At 47.5% G+C, this 15,571-nt stretch overlaps 1 protein-coding gene across 2 annotated transcripts in view; it reads left to right on the top strand.

Annotated features, from left to right (window-relative positions):
* PLXNB1 (plexin B1) overlaps positions 1-14,707 on the top strand; it is a 55,789-nt gene extending 41,082 nt beyond the window's left edge. For both annotated transcript variants that reach the window (XM_014872352.2, XM_014872316.2), the window contains exons 21-37: positions 1,038-1,214; positions 1,548-1,696; positions 2,076-2,176; positions 2,943-3,160; positions 3,349-3,527; positions 4,023-4,089; positions 4,626-4,772; positions 5,247-5,424; positions 6,287-6,390; positions 7,055-7,139; positions 7,866-8,032; positions 8,386-8,546; positions 8,783-8,930; positions 9,567-9,631; positions 9,714-9,789; positions 10,145-10,219; positions 10,779-14,707. In XM_014872352.2, coding sequence (XP_014727838.2) covers positions 1,038-1,214; positions 1,548-1,696; positions 2,076-2,176; positions 2,943-3,160; positions 3,349-3,527; positions 4,023-4,089; positions 4,626-4,772; positions 5,247-5,424; positions 6,287-6,390; positions 7,055-7,139; positions 7,866-8,032; positions 8,386-8,546; positions 8,783-8,930; positions 9,567-9,631; positions 9,714-9,789; positions 10,145-10,219; positions 10,779-10,883 — 2,202 coding nt within the window. In that variant the 3' untranslated portion in view covers positions 10,884-14,707. The remainder of the gene's footprint in view (positions 1-1,037; positions 1,215-1,547; positions 1,697-2,075; positions 2,177-2,942; positions 3,161-3,348; positions 3,528-4,022; positions 4,090-4,625; positions 4,773-5,246; positions 5,425-6,286; positions 6,391-7,054; positions 7,140-7,865; positions 8,033-8,385; positions 8,547-8,782; positions 8,931-9,566; positions 9,632-9,713; positions 9,790-10,144; positions 10,220-10,778) is intronic.
* The last annotated feature ends 864 nt before the right edge of the window (positions 14,708-15,571 follow it).

Below are 15,571 nucleotides of genomic sequence, written 5' to 3'. Positions count from 1 at the left end.
TCCATAAATCATTGTTAGGGGCTTCAAAGAGCTTGTGGAAATTTCGGTGGTTTGTGTTTTTGGGTTTTTTTAATCCTAATAAACTGTTTGTATATGAGATATTAGTACTACATTATCCCCACATCCTGTTCTCAGTTGCTGACTCTCTCATAACTACTTCAGTTTTCTCTAGAAGTAAATTAGGAGTAGAAGAATCCTGCCAGTGGGGAAGACCTGTTACTAAGTGAAAGCAGGAAAGTTCCTCACTAAAGATGATACAGAAGAGCACAGTGACTCTATTTTTATTGTACATGCAAGAAAAATTTCTGAGGTATCTCTTTTGTATGGAAAAGTACTTTTCAGTCCAGTACTCAAAGAAAGTAATGACTGTAGCTGTAGGTGCAAATTCTCCACATGCTCTTTTTGCATGTGGGTAAAAAACTGTGAGTATATAACTGCCTATTGCCATTGGAGTTGAATGCATCTTGGAGATGTAGGGCAGTTTGAGAAGATTGGAAGAGAACTTTAAAAGTCAAGGAGATTATCTGTCAGGATACCCTGACAGAGCTCTGGGCTTAGAAAGCGTTAAAGCATAAAAATGGAATGAACATCAGTCAGCATGGTTTTATTAAAAAAAGAGAAAGTCTTAATCCTCCAAAATTAAAGCAAATAAGGGAAATGGTACAGATATGTTACACCTTTGAAAGGCATTGATTGACTCAGCTGAGTGTGCAGGTTAACTGACATGAGACTACCATTTTAAATGTACAGAGTGAAGAGCTGAGCTTAGCTGTGTTTTGGCTGAAGAGCCTTAAGAGGACAGGCTATTTATAACTGTACTTATGCAGTGTGCTACAGGTCCTAAAGCTAAGTCTAAATCACATGCAACTGAATTTTTTTAGCTTACAGAGTTAACTCCTGCAGCCTATTCACGTGTGAGCCTAAACCAAGAAGAAAAAAGGTTACTTTCATCTCATGGTATTGGTCTCTTCTCTGAAGCCATGGCAATACATAGTTGTTTTTAACCTGATCTCATGTGCTGTCCAAATCTGTTTCAGGGGGAGAATCTCGATCTGGCTATTTCCAAGGATGAAGTCATGGCTATGATTGGGGAAGGAATCTGTGTGGTGAAGACACTAACAAGGAATCACCTCTACTGCGAGCCCCCATCGGAGCAGCCGGCTCCGCGGCACCGCACCAAGCGGGAGGGCACGGACCTGCTCCCGGAATTCACGGTAGGGAATCAGCAGCACTGCCAGAAATCCTGCCTTTTCCTGAGCCATGTGCAAGAAGTGGGAGTAGGATGTGATATTAGGAAAGGTAGAAGCCCTGCTGATGGATGGGGGAGGTAACAGGGCTGGCAGGGAGCTGGTCTTGTTCTCAAATTCTGCTCTTAAAGGCTTAAGTTGCCTGAAAGTGAGCAGTATAGCTGGGTTCACTGTGCTGTGGGACAGCTCTTCTAGGCAGCTGTGTGCCCCCTGTGCTCATTCTGGAGAAGCCCTGTGGCTTTGTATTTCATTCCTGCACAGAGGAGTGGAATCATCATGGCAAATGCTTTCTTCTTACAGGTTCAGATGGGAAACCTGAACTTCCTCCTGGGCCGGGTGCAGTATGACACAGAAAGCCAGCTCACCTTCCCACTGGAGGCACAGATTGGTTTGGGTGTTGGTGCATCCTTTGTGGCACTGGTTGTTCTGGTCATCGTCTTCATATACAGGTAAGAGGTTCTGGCATGGACGGGGCCTTTAAGTTCCTCACAATGTTTTTCAGTGGATGTGACTGAGCGTGTACATCTTGGACCTAAACAAGGTTACAGTTTTCTTTATTTTGTGTCAAATTCTGAGCCCCTGCTGGTGTTGGATGCTGGAGGCATGTTGCATTGCTAGTCAGTCTATACTGTGATTCATTCAGAATCTAATGGGTGCTTCAAGAGACACATCTAGTTTATGGAACACTGTGGGGTATCCTGCAAAGATAATGCTCTGTAGAAATCGCCTCAGCACCAACTGCCCTGGAGTCTTTGGCAGCAACACAGCAGTTGGCAAGGACAGTCCCTGGGCAAGTGCCACCAGGAACAATTTTGCTTCTTATTGCAGGAGGAAGAGCAAACAGGCTCTGAGGGACTACAAGAAAGTTCAAATCCAGCTGGAAAATCTGGAAACGAGTGTTCGGGACAGATGCAAAAAGGAATTCACAGGTCAGTCACTGAGCTCCTGGGTTCTTTTAGCTTCAGGGAAACTTGGAGAACCACCCTCAAGCCTACCTCTTTTCCCATTCCTGTGTACTTGTTTGCATAGCTCAGAGCAGGCAGTAATTTATCCTGTGCCAATGCATAGAAACATAGAGCCAAATTCTTCCTTTTTTAGTTCTTTAATTCAGAGCACAGTCATCGGTACAGACCTCTCTCATTCATCACTTCATCCTCCAGACTCAGATGAAGAGCTAAAGTCAAGACAGCACACTTGGAGGGATCTTAAGGACAACTACTAGCCCAGTCTTTGTGTAGGGCAAGTTGACTTGCAGGCCATGTTCTGAGCTTACAAACCTTGTACTTCAGCTCTTTACAACTGTAGGAGACCTGGGGCTCTGAAACTTTGCAAGTGACTGAGCCTCTAGTCCCCATTTAATGTGTGAAGGAGTGAGGAGCAGGTCTCTAATACTCTATCTTTGCTGTAGGTAATGCCTGTAACCACAGATGTGTGCTGAATAGTGGCTTCCTCTTCATAAAATTGGAAACCAGCTCCTGATTGGAACTTTCCTCATGCTATTTCTCCTGCTGCCTAGTCTAGTTTTAAGTGTTCTAGCAATGAGACCCCAATATGCCTCTTTCTGACTGGAAACATCCTTCCTCTTTCTCAGTCCCATGCTGCTGGCCCTGGTTCCTCCACTTATCTCATGCTCTGCACCGTCTGTTGAGATCATGTCAGTTGTGTTATCCTCATGGGCATTTTCCTTTCCCTCAGACCTGATGACTGAGATGATGGACCTCACAAGTGACCTTGTGGGCACAGGGATCCCCTTCCTGGACTACAAGTCCTATGCAGAACGCATTTTCTTTCCGGGCCACCGTGAGTCACCACTGCAAAGGGACCTGGACATCCCTGAGTGCCGACGGCAAACAGTGGAGCAGGGTTTGGTCCAGCTCTCCAACCTGCTCAACAGCAAGCTCTTCCTCACCAAGGTAATGTCCCTCTCTCTGCTGGCAGCCTGCCCTGGGGCCAGAGCCATGCCACTGGCAGCAGGAGGTGGGCAGTGTCTGTTAAAGTTCATTCTTTAATAGCTCCCTGCACCACTTCTTCCAAGGGCCAGCAGCTGTGGCTGCTTTGTTTTCAGCACATTCACACACTGGCTTATCTCTCTCCCCACCAGTTCATCCACACTCTGGAGATCCAGCGCACTTTCTCTCCAAGAGACCGGGCCTATGTGGCATCACTGCTCACAGTGTCGCTGCATGGGAAGCTGGAGTATTTCACTGACATCCTCAAAACTCTCCTGAACGACCTTGTGGAACAGTATGTGGCCAAGAACCCCAAGCTGATGCTGCGGAGGTGAGTGAGCCAGCTGTGATCCCACTGGCAGCTACCTGAGGGCACAGAGCCTTTCTGCCTGGCTGGCAAGCTCCGAAAGGCTCTGCTCGGTTTTCTAATCCCACTTTGCTATTTAGACGTCCCTGGGTTCAGAGTCATGCCATGTTTGGAAGCTAAACTGAGATACCTCCCATGTTTAGGTCCCAAATAGCCTCCTCTCTGGTCCATCCTTCTGATTTAAACACATTTTCCTTGTTTGAGACCTACCAGAGGCTTTCCACTGCTCCCTGCTTCTTGTCTCTCCCATTCTGTAATTTGGTGCCTCCTTCAGGCTGACAAGTGCTTCCAATAAGTGATGTCAAAAGCATTAACTCTGCTGGTCTCAGAAGGCTTTTTTTTCTGTCCATTCTGTATCACAACTTAGTGTGTTCTTCTTCCAAAGGGAGTGATCTTTACCTCTAAATCTCGCCCAGTTCTGCACCACATTCTTGTGACCAACCTGATGCTCTCTTTCAGGACAGAAACAGTGGTAGAGAAGCTGTTAACCAACTGGATGTCCATCTGCCTGTACGCGTTTGTGAGGGTGAGCTCTTTGTCCTGTGTTGATCTGGAGGGACCAAAAGAGGAGAGACAGGCACAGCTTTGCTTTGTGCCTCACTCGTAGCTGAAACAGTGCCAGGGTCATCCTGTATTTCAGGGTGAGGAATAAGAGCTGGGCTGCTCACTGGGAACAGAGATCCTTAAATCAGCATCAATACCTCTTGTTTCCAGGATGTGTCACCAGGTCATGGAGGCCTCAGTGTAGCTCCTTTATCTTGAAATACACAGGCCACAGGCTGGTCTTTGCATGGGAGGACAGATGCTGGTATAATTCCTTTTCTGGAGGGCTGGGGGAGGCAGAAAGGATTCTCTCGGATTAATGACACAGAGGCAGAGCAATGCCTTGGTCATGTGGATCTCTCTGGTAGCTGGACAGTGTACTTTTCCTGAGTATGGCTCTGTCTTTACCTACTGTGGCTCAGCTGCTGTATCCTCAGTCCTGCCTGATATCCATGTTTCCAAGCCTGGGGCTCTGCTGGGAGGAGCAAGCTGAATTTCTCTCCTTCCTCTCCATGCCAGGATTCTGTTGGGGAGCCCCTTTACATGCTGTTTCGAGGAATCAAACACCAGGTGGACAAAGGGCCAGTTGACTGGGTGACAGGGAAAGCCAAATACACCCTGAATGACAACCGCCTTCTGAGAGAGGACCTGGAGTACCGCACTCTGGTAAGCTCCAAATCATCTGTCCTCTGTGGCAGGACAGGGCTGAATGTCTCTGCTCCCGTAACAAGGCACAAGTGCAGCATCCTGCCACTGTCTCCTGGGAGCCAGGTTTGTTCTAGCAGCACAAGTGTGTAGATGATGAAGAGCTCTGCTAAATCAGGCGCTTTTGCCCCAGGCTGATAGGAGCCTTTACCACAGTCATCTTGCTGTACTGCTGTGCTGTGTCTAGAAATAAGGGGATGACATTGCTGATGGCACATCGAAGCTCCTCCCCAATGCTCTTGAGCTGGCTTCCAGCTCTTGATACAAGGCTAAGAACACAAGACTGAGGTGTTTAACATCTGTGATTTTTTTTTTTTTTCTGACTCTCCCAGTGAAAGGACTAGCTGTTAACTTGCCTGAATGCCAACCATCAAAGGTGTAAATGTGCCAGATGTAATCTTATCAGCTGAGTAGCTGTGACCTTTTCTTCCCCAGACCTTAAATGCTTTGACACAAGCAGGAGTTGGTGCAGGAGGGGCAGAAGAATCTCAAGGGATTTCTGCAAAAGTGCTGGACTGTGACACCATAACGCAGGTGAAGGAGAAAATCCTAGATCAGATCTATAAAGGGACGCCGTACTGTCACCGGCCAGACCCAGACACGCTGGACCTCGGTGAGCAGAGCTCTTTGGTGACAAAACTCAGTGAGGAAGTGAAGGAATGGTGGTTTGCTGTCTGTGCACAGCACCCTGGCACGTGTGACATTTGTCATTCTCTGCTGAGTGTGTAGAATGTCAGTGTGCACTGACCACTCTAGCTGGACACAACAGGGAAGAGGCTGTAACAGAAAGAGGCAGAGGTGGGAAAGAAGCAGTTGGGTTCAGCCTCTCTCACTTCGTGGTGTTTTTTGCCAGACTCAGACCACAGCAATAGCTTGGGCAAGGGGATATGGAATAAAGAGTATGGAAAATGTGTAGGAGGGGAGGGGGATTTGAGTGCAGTGCAAAGATGCTGTGGGCACAGACTGGCACTTCCCGGCAGTGAAGTCAATGGCAGCCTCTTAATAATATATGTCAGGGAAGATTTTGCCCATGGTAGGTAATGAATGAATGGTAGAACTTACATTGGGAGAGAAAACACTCAGTTTTCCGTCTTCTTAATTATGTTGATGAATACTGGTGACATTTAGGGACGAGAAGATACTGAGGAAATAGTAACTGCTAAGAACTATGGATGCGTATTTGTGGTTTGAACCATCTGCTTGAAGAGTCACAATCTGACAGAATTTGTAGGAACGTGACAGGTGGAACCTGGGAGGCCATGAGGCCACCTGTCCTTGTGCTCAGAGGAGTCTGTCCTGTGACTGCAGGACTCAACATCATTACAGGCACTTGCTCAGGTTATGTTGTCTGTGAAATAGCACAGGTAAAAGTTGATGAGGACCAGAGGATGTTTAACGAGGTCAGCCAGGTTGATGCACAGATGGCTCGAATTAGCAGCTAATCCTTTTTATTTTCTGTGTTTCAATGACTGTAGAGTGGAGATCAGGGCTGGCAGGTCATCTGATACTGTCTGATGAAGATGTGACATCTGTTGTTCAAGGAACTTGGAAACGTCTGAACACTCTTCAGCATTACAAGGTCAGAACTCAGTCTGCCATTGCCTTATCTCTCCTCTTGTCTTCCTACACACCGTCATGCTGTTTATGGCTCTGGCTCCTGGTGGACCACTGTCAAAAGGTTGGACCTTTCTTGCAGAGCATATTCAAATTAAGTCAGTGCTCTGGCTGCAGCCTGACTTCAGCAAACACAACCCTGTCCTTATCCCATAAGAATAAGGACATGTGGACATATGTAGGGCTTGGAAGGATAGGCACAAGTTCATACTGCAGTGAAGGACATGTGCTGGATCTGTTCCTGTTCCAGGCTGGATCACATAGGAGGTCATGACACACTGAGCTGACAAGTACCTTCTAACAGTGGAAAAAGGGAGTTTTTTAATTACCTTGCCACCAGTATGTTGTACCTTGCACCAATATGTCAGTACCTTGCTGCAACATGTTCTAGATGTGAATGACCTCAGTCTCTGAGTATTATCTTCATTGTAGTTTGAACATTTGTTTTTTAATTGGTACAGACAAGATTTTCTCACCCTCGGGAAAAACAGTGATGATGCCTCAAGATCCCTGTTTCTGTCCCTATTTCTAGTGATGGTACAGCCTGTTTTGCTCTACAAGCACTTGCCTGTTGTGCTGATGAGAAACTTGCCATTTACTTGGAATGTTGTTGTTTTGCTTGTGTGCAGGTGCCTGATGGAGCAACAGTAGCACTTGTCCCACGCCTGACCAAGCACATCCACAGGGAAAATCAGGATTACATCCCAGGAGAAAGTGAGTTTGTCTTGTTCTCATAAAATTATTTTAGAGCACTTGCCAGTTAGTGGAACAAGTGTCTTGCTGTAGCCCCAGCTTTATGCTGATGTAGAGGGCTGACATATGCCTTGGACCCTCACAGGATTGTCAGGAAGTGTGAAAGCTTGGTCAGGTGAGGTCAGAGAAAAGCAAGTGAGAGCAAAGGAAGGCTGGGCTGGGTATGAAAATGCAGAACAAGCACAGTTGTCTGACTCTCCAGGGCTCACCACAGTCTGTGACTTGCAGAAATCTTAATACCTTCAGGTGCTGAGCATGGCCTGAAGGGGATGATGGGATGCCAGGCAGTTTCCTTACTGCCTGGCAGGGTGAACTACTCCATGGATACTCCTGTGGCATGAGGGATAATAGCCACAGGCTGCAGCTTAAGAGATTCAAATTGGATATGGAACAAAACTTCTTCAGCAAAAGGGTGGCTCAGTCATGAAACAGAAACAGACTGGGGTGGTGGGGGGGAATGTCTGTGTGAGGAAGTTTCCAAGACCTTGAAGGTTTTCGGTGAACAAAGGCAACCTGCTGTACTGTTGGCAAAGGTTGTACTCTGGAGAAGGCTGGATAGAGGCATCCAGAGATTCCTTCCCATTTGTTTTTCTGTTATACTGGGAAATCTTGCTTGCTTGTGGCTCACCTGGCCAAGGTCTACTGTGAGAGGACCAACACTCATCTGTAAACAATTGCTTGGTTTAGAAACACCAATGCTGGAGGATGCAGATGAAGGTGGGATCAAACTTTGGCACCTGGTAAAACCAACAGAAGAGCCAGAGCTTCCCAAGCATCGGCGTGGGAGCTTAAGAGATCGGGAGCGGGCCAAGGCAATCCCAGAGATCTATCTGACACGTCTGCTCTCAATGAAGGTGAGAAGAAGCACAGATTGTGTTGTGCTTGGGATCTTGTCTTCCCTCATATCCTCCAGCAGATTGCAGGGATGTGTGTGAAGATGAAGCAATACCCTTTACCTGCAGTGGCTTTGAGTACCTTTGAGTCTCCTCCACATTTTGCTGTGTTCACGAGGTTCTCCCTGGCCTCTGTTCCACAAACCACAGGGCCTCCTTTCTCCTTTGTTGCTGCTCCCTTCAGTGGGGGTGGAGTACCCTTGGATGGGTGAGGGGCTGTCACTAAGAAGAAGAGACTAACCTCTCATCTGTGAGGCCTAGGCTCTCTATGCTCCTCTGCCTGTGCTGACCCTGTCCTACTTGATTTTCCACAGGGCACTCTGCAGAAGTTTGTGGATGACTTGTTCCAGGTGATCCTCAGTACCAACCGTCCTGTTCCTCTGGCAGTCAAATACTTCTTTGACCTGTTAGATGAGCAGGCCATACACTATGGGATTGCAGACCCTGAGACCATCCATATCTGGAAGACAAACAGGTGAGGTGTTCTTGAGGGCCCTGGAGGAGGTACTGCTGACTTGCTTAGAGCTTGCAAAGTGACAGCCACCTCTGCCTACTGAGGGGCAGCAAAAGTGCAGGGCGGCAGACCATAGGGTGAAGAGTTGGTTTTGCTGGGAGGGCAAAGCAGAGAGATGCAGTAACATGTAGAGTATCTTTTGGCACTGTAGCTGCTACCTTTGCTGATGCCCTTTTGCACTTCTGTCCTCTCTACAGCCTCCCCCTGCGGTTCTGGATCAACATCATCAAGAACCCCCAGTTTGTTTTTGATGTGCAGACATCAGATAACGTGGATGCTGTGCTGCTGGTCATTGCACAGACCTTCATGGACTCCTGTACAATAGCTGACCATAAGTTAGGGCGGGTGAGTACGGAGGGAGAAGGGAGCATGGTTGGCACAGAGAGTTGAGCAGTGCTGCCTTAGAGAGGTAATGTTTGCATAGCACCGTGGGGACAACAGGCCAGGCTCCCCCTGGCTTCCATGTGCAGCTGGAGAGTAATGGGGGCTCCCGGGAAGAGGAGGGAGGATCAGATTTTGTTTAGCAACAAGAAATTACTGAGTGCTGCTCTTTATAGCTTGCAGCTACTTAGGGGACAGAGCTAAACTCCAGGTGGTTGTGGCAGACAGTGAGAGTCACAGGATGCAACTTGGTACATTCAGATTGGCCATTAAAAAGACTTTTCACCGTCATTACTCGCCCTGTGCTGGGGATGGAACAGTCCTGCACGGGTCACCAGAGATGGGATGGAGTACATCAGGCATTAGCTGTGCAAAGCCATAGCCAGTGTGATCTCATACTGGTGATCACCCAGCTCTAAGGGGAAGGCTGGACTGGGGATCCCAGGCGTACATCTCAGGGTACCTCAGACTGCATTACTAGGAGAGCCTGCTATTTGAAACAAATGGCAGAAAATAGAAGTGATGGTGTTACCTGCTGAGGTTAGTCCACAGCACAGTAAAGGAACTTTTCATAACCAATTCTGGTTTTGGATGTTCAAGGACTCTCCAATCAATAAGCTGCTTTATGCCCGGGACATTCCTCGCTACAAGCAGATGGTGGAAAGGTAAGTGCTGGATGTGAGGAGTTGTAGTTTCAGCAGTGGGGAGGAGGGACCATGCACTAATTGCCTGTGTGCCTCTGTCTAGGTACTACGCAGACATTCGTCAGACCATTTCTGCCAGTGACCAGGAGATGAACTCTGCCCTGGCTGAGCTATCACGGGTAAATAAAACTATTTCAGAAGTCACCTGGCCTCTCACCTGTGTATCCAGGAGAGAGTTATTAATGCAAAGATGAGATATTCCAGCTGAGCGTGCAGTTCTGCTCAGGCACACTGATTGTGCCTGGTGGCTGTCCTGCACCACAGGGAGGGTGAGGGTCTGCCCAGACAGCACTGGAGAGAAGAGGGGGTAGTCAAGGATTCAGGGCAAGAAATACATGTGATTTTTCCTTTGCTAGGAATTGTTGGTGAATTCTCTTTCCTGTTCCTTTCTTAATGAGTTGTGAGGGCACAGAATTTGACAGGACAATTGTTACGTGTCTCATAGTTTTGTCTAATTTCTTCTCTTATAAACAGAATTACTCAGGTGACCTCAATTCCCTGGTGGCTCTACATGAATTGTACAAATACATCAATAAGTACTATGACCAGGTGAGTGTGTGTGTTTCCAGGAGGTATGAATATACCTTTCTTCTTTTACCGCCCTAACAAAATACTACAAAAATTAACAATTAAGAGCAGTCAGACTATTCCAACACTGTGTATTGTTTCATTGGCATGCTTAACTCATGTCATGAGTTTGCTTTATTCTTATCAAAGAGCAAGGGAGGAGATCAGCAAAAAGAACTTATCTCTAACTTGGATCCTCTTGGGATTTCATATGCCCTTCTTCATTTTTACCCCAATATCCAAATACTCTACTTAAAAAAGAAATGCAGTTAATTCAGATTAATTTACTAAAGATATAATTTTCAGATGAGAAGTTTAGCATTCTTTTTGCCCTATGAAGTCTGTAAGTTACTACAATGAATCTAGAATACTTATTTTGTGGTTAATTTGAAATTAATTACTACATACCCACTCTAGACTAGAGCATGCTTAATTCCAGCCTGAGGTTCTCCATAATGCCTAGAGTTCAGGAGTTGTGTGTTCAGCTGGTTGGGTGTTGTGTGCTGGAGAAAGGCTGCCTGTGAGCTCTGTCTCGTTGCAGATCATTACTGCCTTGGAAGAAGACCCAACGGCACAGAAGATGCAGCTTGGATATAGACTGCAACAGATTGCAGCAGCTGTGGAGAATAAAGTCACAGATTTGTGACAGGCACAGACAGACTGCTCTCCCCTGGCTGAATGGGGACAGTGCTCATCCTAGTTGATAAACAGGGTGTCCTGCTGCCATTGGAACCAGACTCCAAGGAACCTGCAGGTGACATGAGCAAGGGGATGGCCAAGGCAGTACGAAGTACAAGCGTCCTTGCATCTCAGAGAATATTTTTTTACAGTTTTTTTTTTCTTTTTAAAAGTAAAATGAAACAAAAAAAAGGACGAACTTTGGGTTTTTCCCTGGCAGACTGCTGAGGGGCCACACAGGTCCTTCCTACAGATGTTACGTGAATGTGCCAAGTTCCCAAACCATGTTATTGAAGAGTCAGGTGATAACACCGAGCACAGTGTCTATGGAGTCCTCAGCCTTGCACAGATGCCCTTCCCAGTGCTGGAACACTCCCTGCTGCAACCACTCACTTCCTTGGAGATCAGGAAGTTTTCCTGGGTTGAGCACTGTGCTAACCTCTGTTCCCAGCTAGCAAGCACTCCTGAGAAACTCCTTTCTGCCATGTCCCTCCTGCTCCCAGATGTTGGATGTAGAAAAGAGTGTCCAGTGGTGAAGGTCTCTTGTTCCCCAGTGCTCTGGTCTCTGAGAGCAGGTGTGCCACCTGCTTGGCTGGAATGTGCTCACCAGCATGGGTACTTGCCATGGGGCCCACTGCAAATGAACAGCACCCCCTCACCCTTTCCCTCAGGACAAATTCAGTCGCTACCTGGCTCCCTGCGGACTCCACTGACTCAGCTCGGATCTGTCTTCCTGGTTCCTTGTGGTCAGAGGTTGCCCTGCTCTTTGGAAAAGCACAACAAATGCCTTGTGCCACTCCCCCTTCCTCCAATGTCCAGCTGTTCTGCTGCTCTGAACTGGACTTGTAAATACCCTCAGAAAATTAATGTATTTAAATGCTAAAGGAGAATGTTTAACTTCGTGGCTTTGAGACAAAGCTTTTCTTGGAGAAGTATCTCTGTGCACTTCTACTGACAAACGTCTGTCAGCACTGGAGCAATTTTCTCCACTGCTTTGTCTGCAGGGATAACTTGTAGGTGTCTCTGTTGTCGTACCAGCAGCTCGCCTTTCCCCACTGCTCAGTCCCAGCTCTCTTGTGCTCTTCTCTTAGGCTTGCCTTACACCTAACTCTCAGCTCCACTGCTCAAACTCTCCTGTTGTGGCACATGGAAGGGTTATTTGGTGAGCTGTGAACTCAAAGGAGCTGTCAAGCACAACCATGATGTTCCCAAGGAGGGTTGGGTGTCCTGCAAAAAAGAATGATTTGTGCACGGAGGAGAGGCCGGGAGCAGGCACAAGCAGTTAGTTGGCAGCTGTCACTGGGCAGCTCCTCACGGCTCCCTCCTTAGTTCCTCCACTTTGTGAACAGTCCTCTGCCCATCTAGGAGCTAATTTATGAGAGTGCTTTACTTGTTCTTTCCTCCCCTGCAAATTCCACGCTGATGTCCTGTGTGCCTGGGGCAGGTAGACAGGTCTAACTCCTCTGTCACTACTCTGAGGTGGTGATTGTGTAGGCCAGGAGGTAGCAGGGCTAGAACAGAGCAGGATCACATCCCTACCTCTCTTTACATTGCATATAGCAGTAATTCCAGGCCTACTCTATCAGCCCTGTGGTTTTGTGTAAATGCTGTGCAGTTGCAAAGTTGTTCTTGGAGCAGGCTAATGCTGGCCTCTCTCACTACAAAGCTGGCTCTGCTGTGACCCTCTCTCAGAAGTATAGCAGTATTCCCAGGTTCGTGGTGTGCCCAGAGTATGAGCATCCCTGTGCAACCTTCTGCTCCTATCCTGCTGTGTGGAGCAGCGGTGGCTGGCTGGCTGGGAAAAATCTGGGGGCTGCAGAGTTTGCCTCTTTCCCCAGGTGAGGGCCAGTTAGGGTCTCACTCCTGCCCGACCACCCATTTCCACAAAACTTATTGGAACTTAGCATCTCTGAAATCTTTGTCTTGACTAAATCTGATTAAATTGGTCACCCCAAAAAGCTGAGTGGAGGAGAGGACTGCTGGATGGGAAAAAGTCAATGCAATGCATGTTAGTCAAGTCCATTCCTTTAGGGACTGCAGGAGGAGATTCCTTCGTTTGAGGCAGGTGCAGGCACAGTGGTGGAGTAGCATTGTCCTCTTGTGTGTTGGTGGATGGAGTTTCTTCCTTAGGAAACAAGGCCTGGTTTGTGGCCTCTCCGACTTGCTGAGTGTCTGCCAGAAGCCACAGAATCTCTGCTGGATTTCTGGCTCTGCAGACTGTCAGTGTCTGCCCCTATTTTGCAGAATTATCTCTGCACTTTCCCAGAACAGGGTGGCTTGAGGCTTAGTTCTCATTCCACCTCCCACTGATATCCACATTTTCTCCCTGCTTCTCAGTAGTGTTCCTAAATGTTGGAAATCATCTGCTTTCTCCAAGTGTATCTGTGAAAGTCTGCTTTTATTAGAGCAATAATCAAGACTTAAAAATAGAGCTAAACATGAGTGATTGACTTATTTAACATCTTCAGCTTGTCCTTGCATGGCTGGACAGGACATACTGCCCGGTGCAGGTGCAATGAGGATGGAAGGCTGGTAGTGCCCATCTCCTCCCATCCATCTGTCCTTGGTGTTCTAGATACCAGCATCCTCCTCCCTGTGGACAGGCACTGAAGGCCCTCACTGTGATCAACTTGGGTGTTTAGGCATGGCCCCTCTTATCTCCGTCCATGCCCCTCTCCTGTGGCAAAATCAGTTTCTGTGGCAGAATTAAATTTGCACAAAACAAGTTTTATTATGAAATTCCCTATTGCAGGGAAAACTTATTTATTTATTCCTCGTGATCCTTCCAAGTTTTTTCCAGTCTCTGCCTGATTCCACAACCAACCGGACGTTCCTTGTCAAGGACAGAGAATCCTGTCTGGATGTTCCTGTTTGCTCACAGGTAGCAAATTCTGTGGGCACCAGCAGAGAGAGCCCTGCCACCGCTGCTGTGGGACACAGGGATGTCACTGCTCCAGTGGGACTCCCAGGAGTGGCAGGCACCAGCTTCATTTAGTGCTGCGGTCAGAGGGAGGGACTTGCTGCTGCCGTGGTCTGGGTGAAAGGCTGAGAACTGATCAGTATTAAGATAAATCTCCGTTCGTGTATTTGAATGTTTCTCCCTTTGGCACGATGAAGCACAGCTGGCACCCACGTGATGTAGATGTGAGAGCTCTTGCTTTCATCTGTCTGGTGGCAAATTTAGGCTGTACCTGAAAGCTTTTTTATTTTGGTAGAAATGATGGCTGATTTTTTTTTTTTTTTTTTTTTTATGAAAATAGAGGGTTCTTCTTGGATGCTGCTGCCTTGGTGGAATGCCATTTCTTTTTCAGGGTGTGCCCTGGTTGCAGCAAGATGCTGCTTTTTTTTTTTTTTTTTTTTTTTTGTGTGTGTGTGTGCCTTTCTTGTGGGGATGATTATTTTGGTTTCCAGAACACCCAGGGCATTTGCTCTTGCAGTCTTTTTCTTGATCCTCTGTCGTGATGACTCTGCCCTCTCCCAGCCTTGTGACTTGGTGTCTGTCTGTCTGTTATGGTATGGCCTGACCTGCATTTATGCCCTGCCACTCCTTAGGTTCTGCTCAGAGCACCCAAGGTACTGTCTTTCTCAAGTTTGAATTAATAATTAATATAAAAAGCTTGAAAAAAAAAGAATTTTGTTACATAGTGTAATAACTGTTTGTAGATACTGTTCTGAGATGTAGGAATCTATTGGTGATATAAGAGGTTTTGTCTGTAAATAATCAGTTTAGAGTCAAAATGATTTTAATAAAGAGAATTCTTACACAATAATTCAATAAATTTTAATATACAACCTCTGTGTCATGCTTGTATTGCATGATGATGCAATTACACAGAATGTATTTGCCTCTTTTTCGTCCTATGTGGAAACTGTGTGCTCCTAAGCACCAGGACCCAGAAGCTGTGCAAGGAGCAAGGCTTTTCCCTCCTCCCTAGGCTGTGTTTCTTTAAGATAACCTTGTGCCAGCTTCCACTCTCTGCATCCCTCTGCAGTTTCCAGAGCTCAGTCACCATCCCTGCCCACGGGAGGAGGCAGTGTCCCTGCACAGACACTGGTGCTGGGCTGGCACTGGGGACACACGGTGTGTGGCAGCTCTGGTTGTGTCTCTCACTGTGGGTAAGGTACATTGTTGTCACTGTTGGTCACAACACAAGCCCGTGTTCTTAATTTACCAAAACAATTTAAATTATTTCACAGTTCTTCTCAGGCAGCAATCTGGCTCCTGGTCCATGTGTCCTCTTTTCTTCCCTCCCCTTCCTTTACTAGCAGAGTTTTTTAGAGTCTGCTTCTCCCCCTCTTTCAGTCCCTCCACTGTGTACTCTGTGTGTTCTTGTTGCCCTTTAAGGGGTCACAAGCCACTTGTCCCCTGCAGGCTGCCCCGCAGGGCTCAGCACCCGGCCTGGCGCAGCCTCTGCCCCCTCCCTTGGTATTTTTAGTGCAGGGAAGGCAGGTGAGAGCACAGGGGCACAGGCAGGGGGAGAAGCGCTCTGGGAGGCCCTGGCCTGGGTTTGGCAGCCTGGAGCTGCAGCAGAGCTACTGCAGGCAGGGTTAACCCTTTGCTGCAGGGCTGGGGCCAGCTCTCGGCAGCCTCAGCCAGGAAACCCGAGCTGTGCGAGCCCAGGGCCCCAGTGAGGGGGAGGCCAAGCCATGCCCAGC

Source organism: Sturnus vulgaris, chromosome 11 (genome assembly GCF_052056855.1).
Source record: "Sturnus vulgaris isolate bStuVul1 chromosome 11, bStuVul1.hap1, whole genome shotgun sequence".
NCBI classification, from domain to species: Eukaryota; Metazoa; Chordata; class Aves; order Passeriformes; family Sturnidae; genus Sturnus; species Sturnus vulgaris.
Note: the sequence above shows the minus strand (reverse complement) of the source record. Positions and strands in the feature narration are given on the sequence as shown.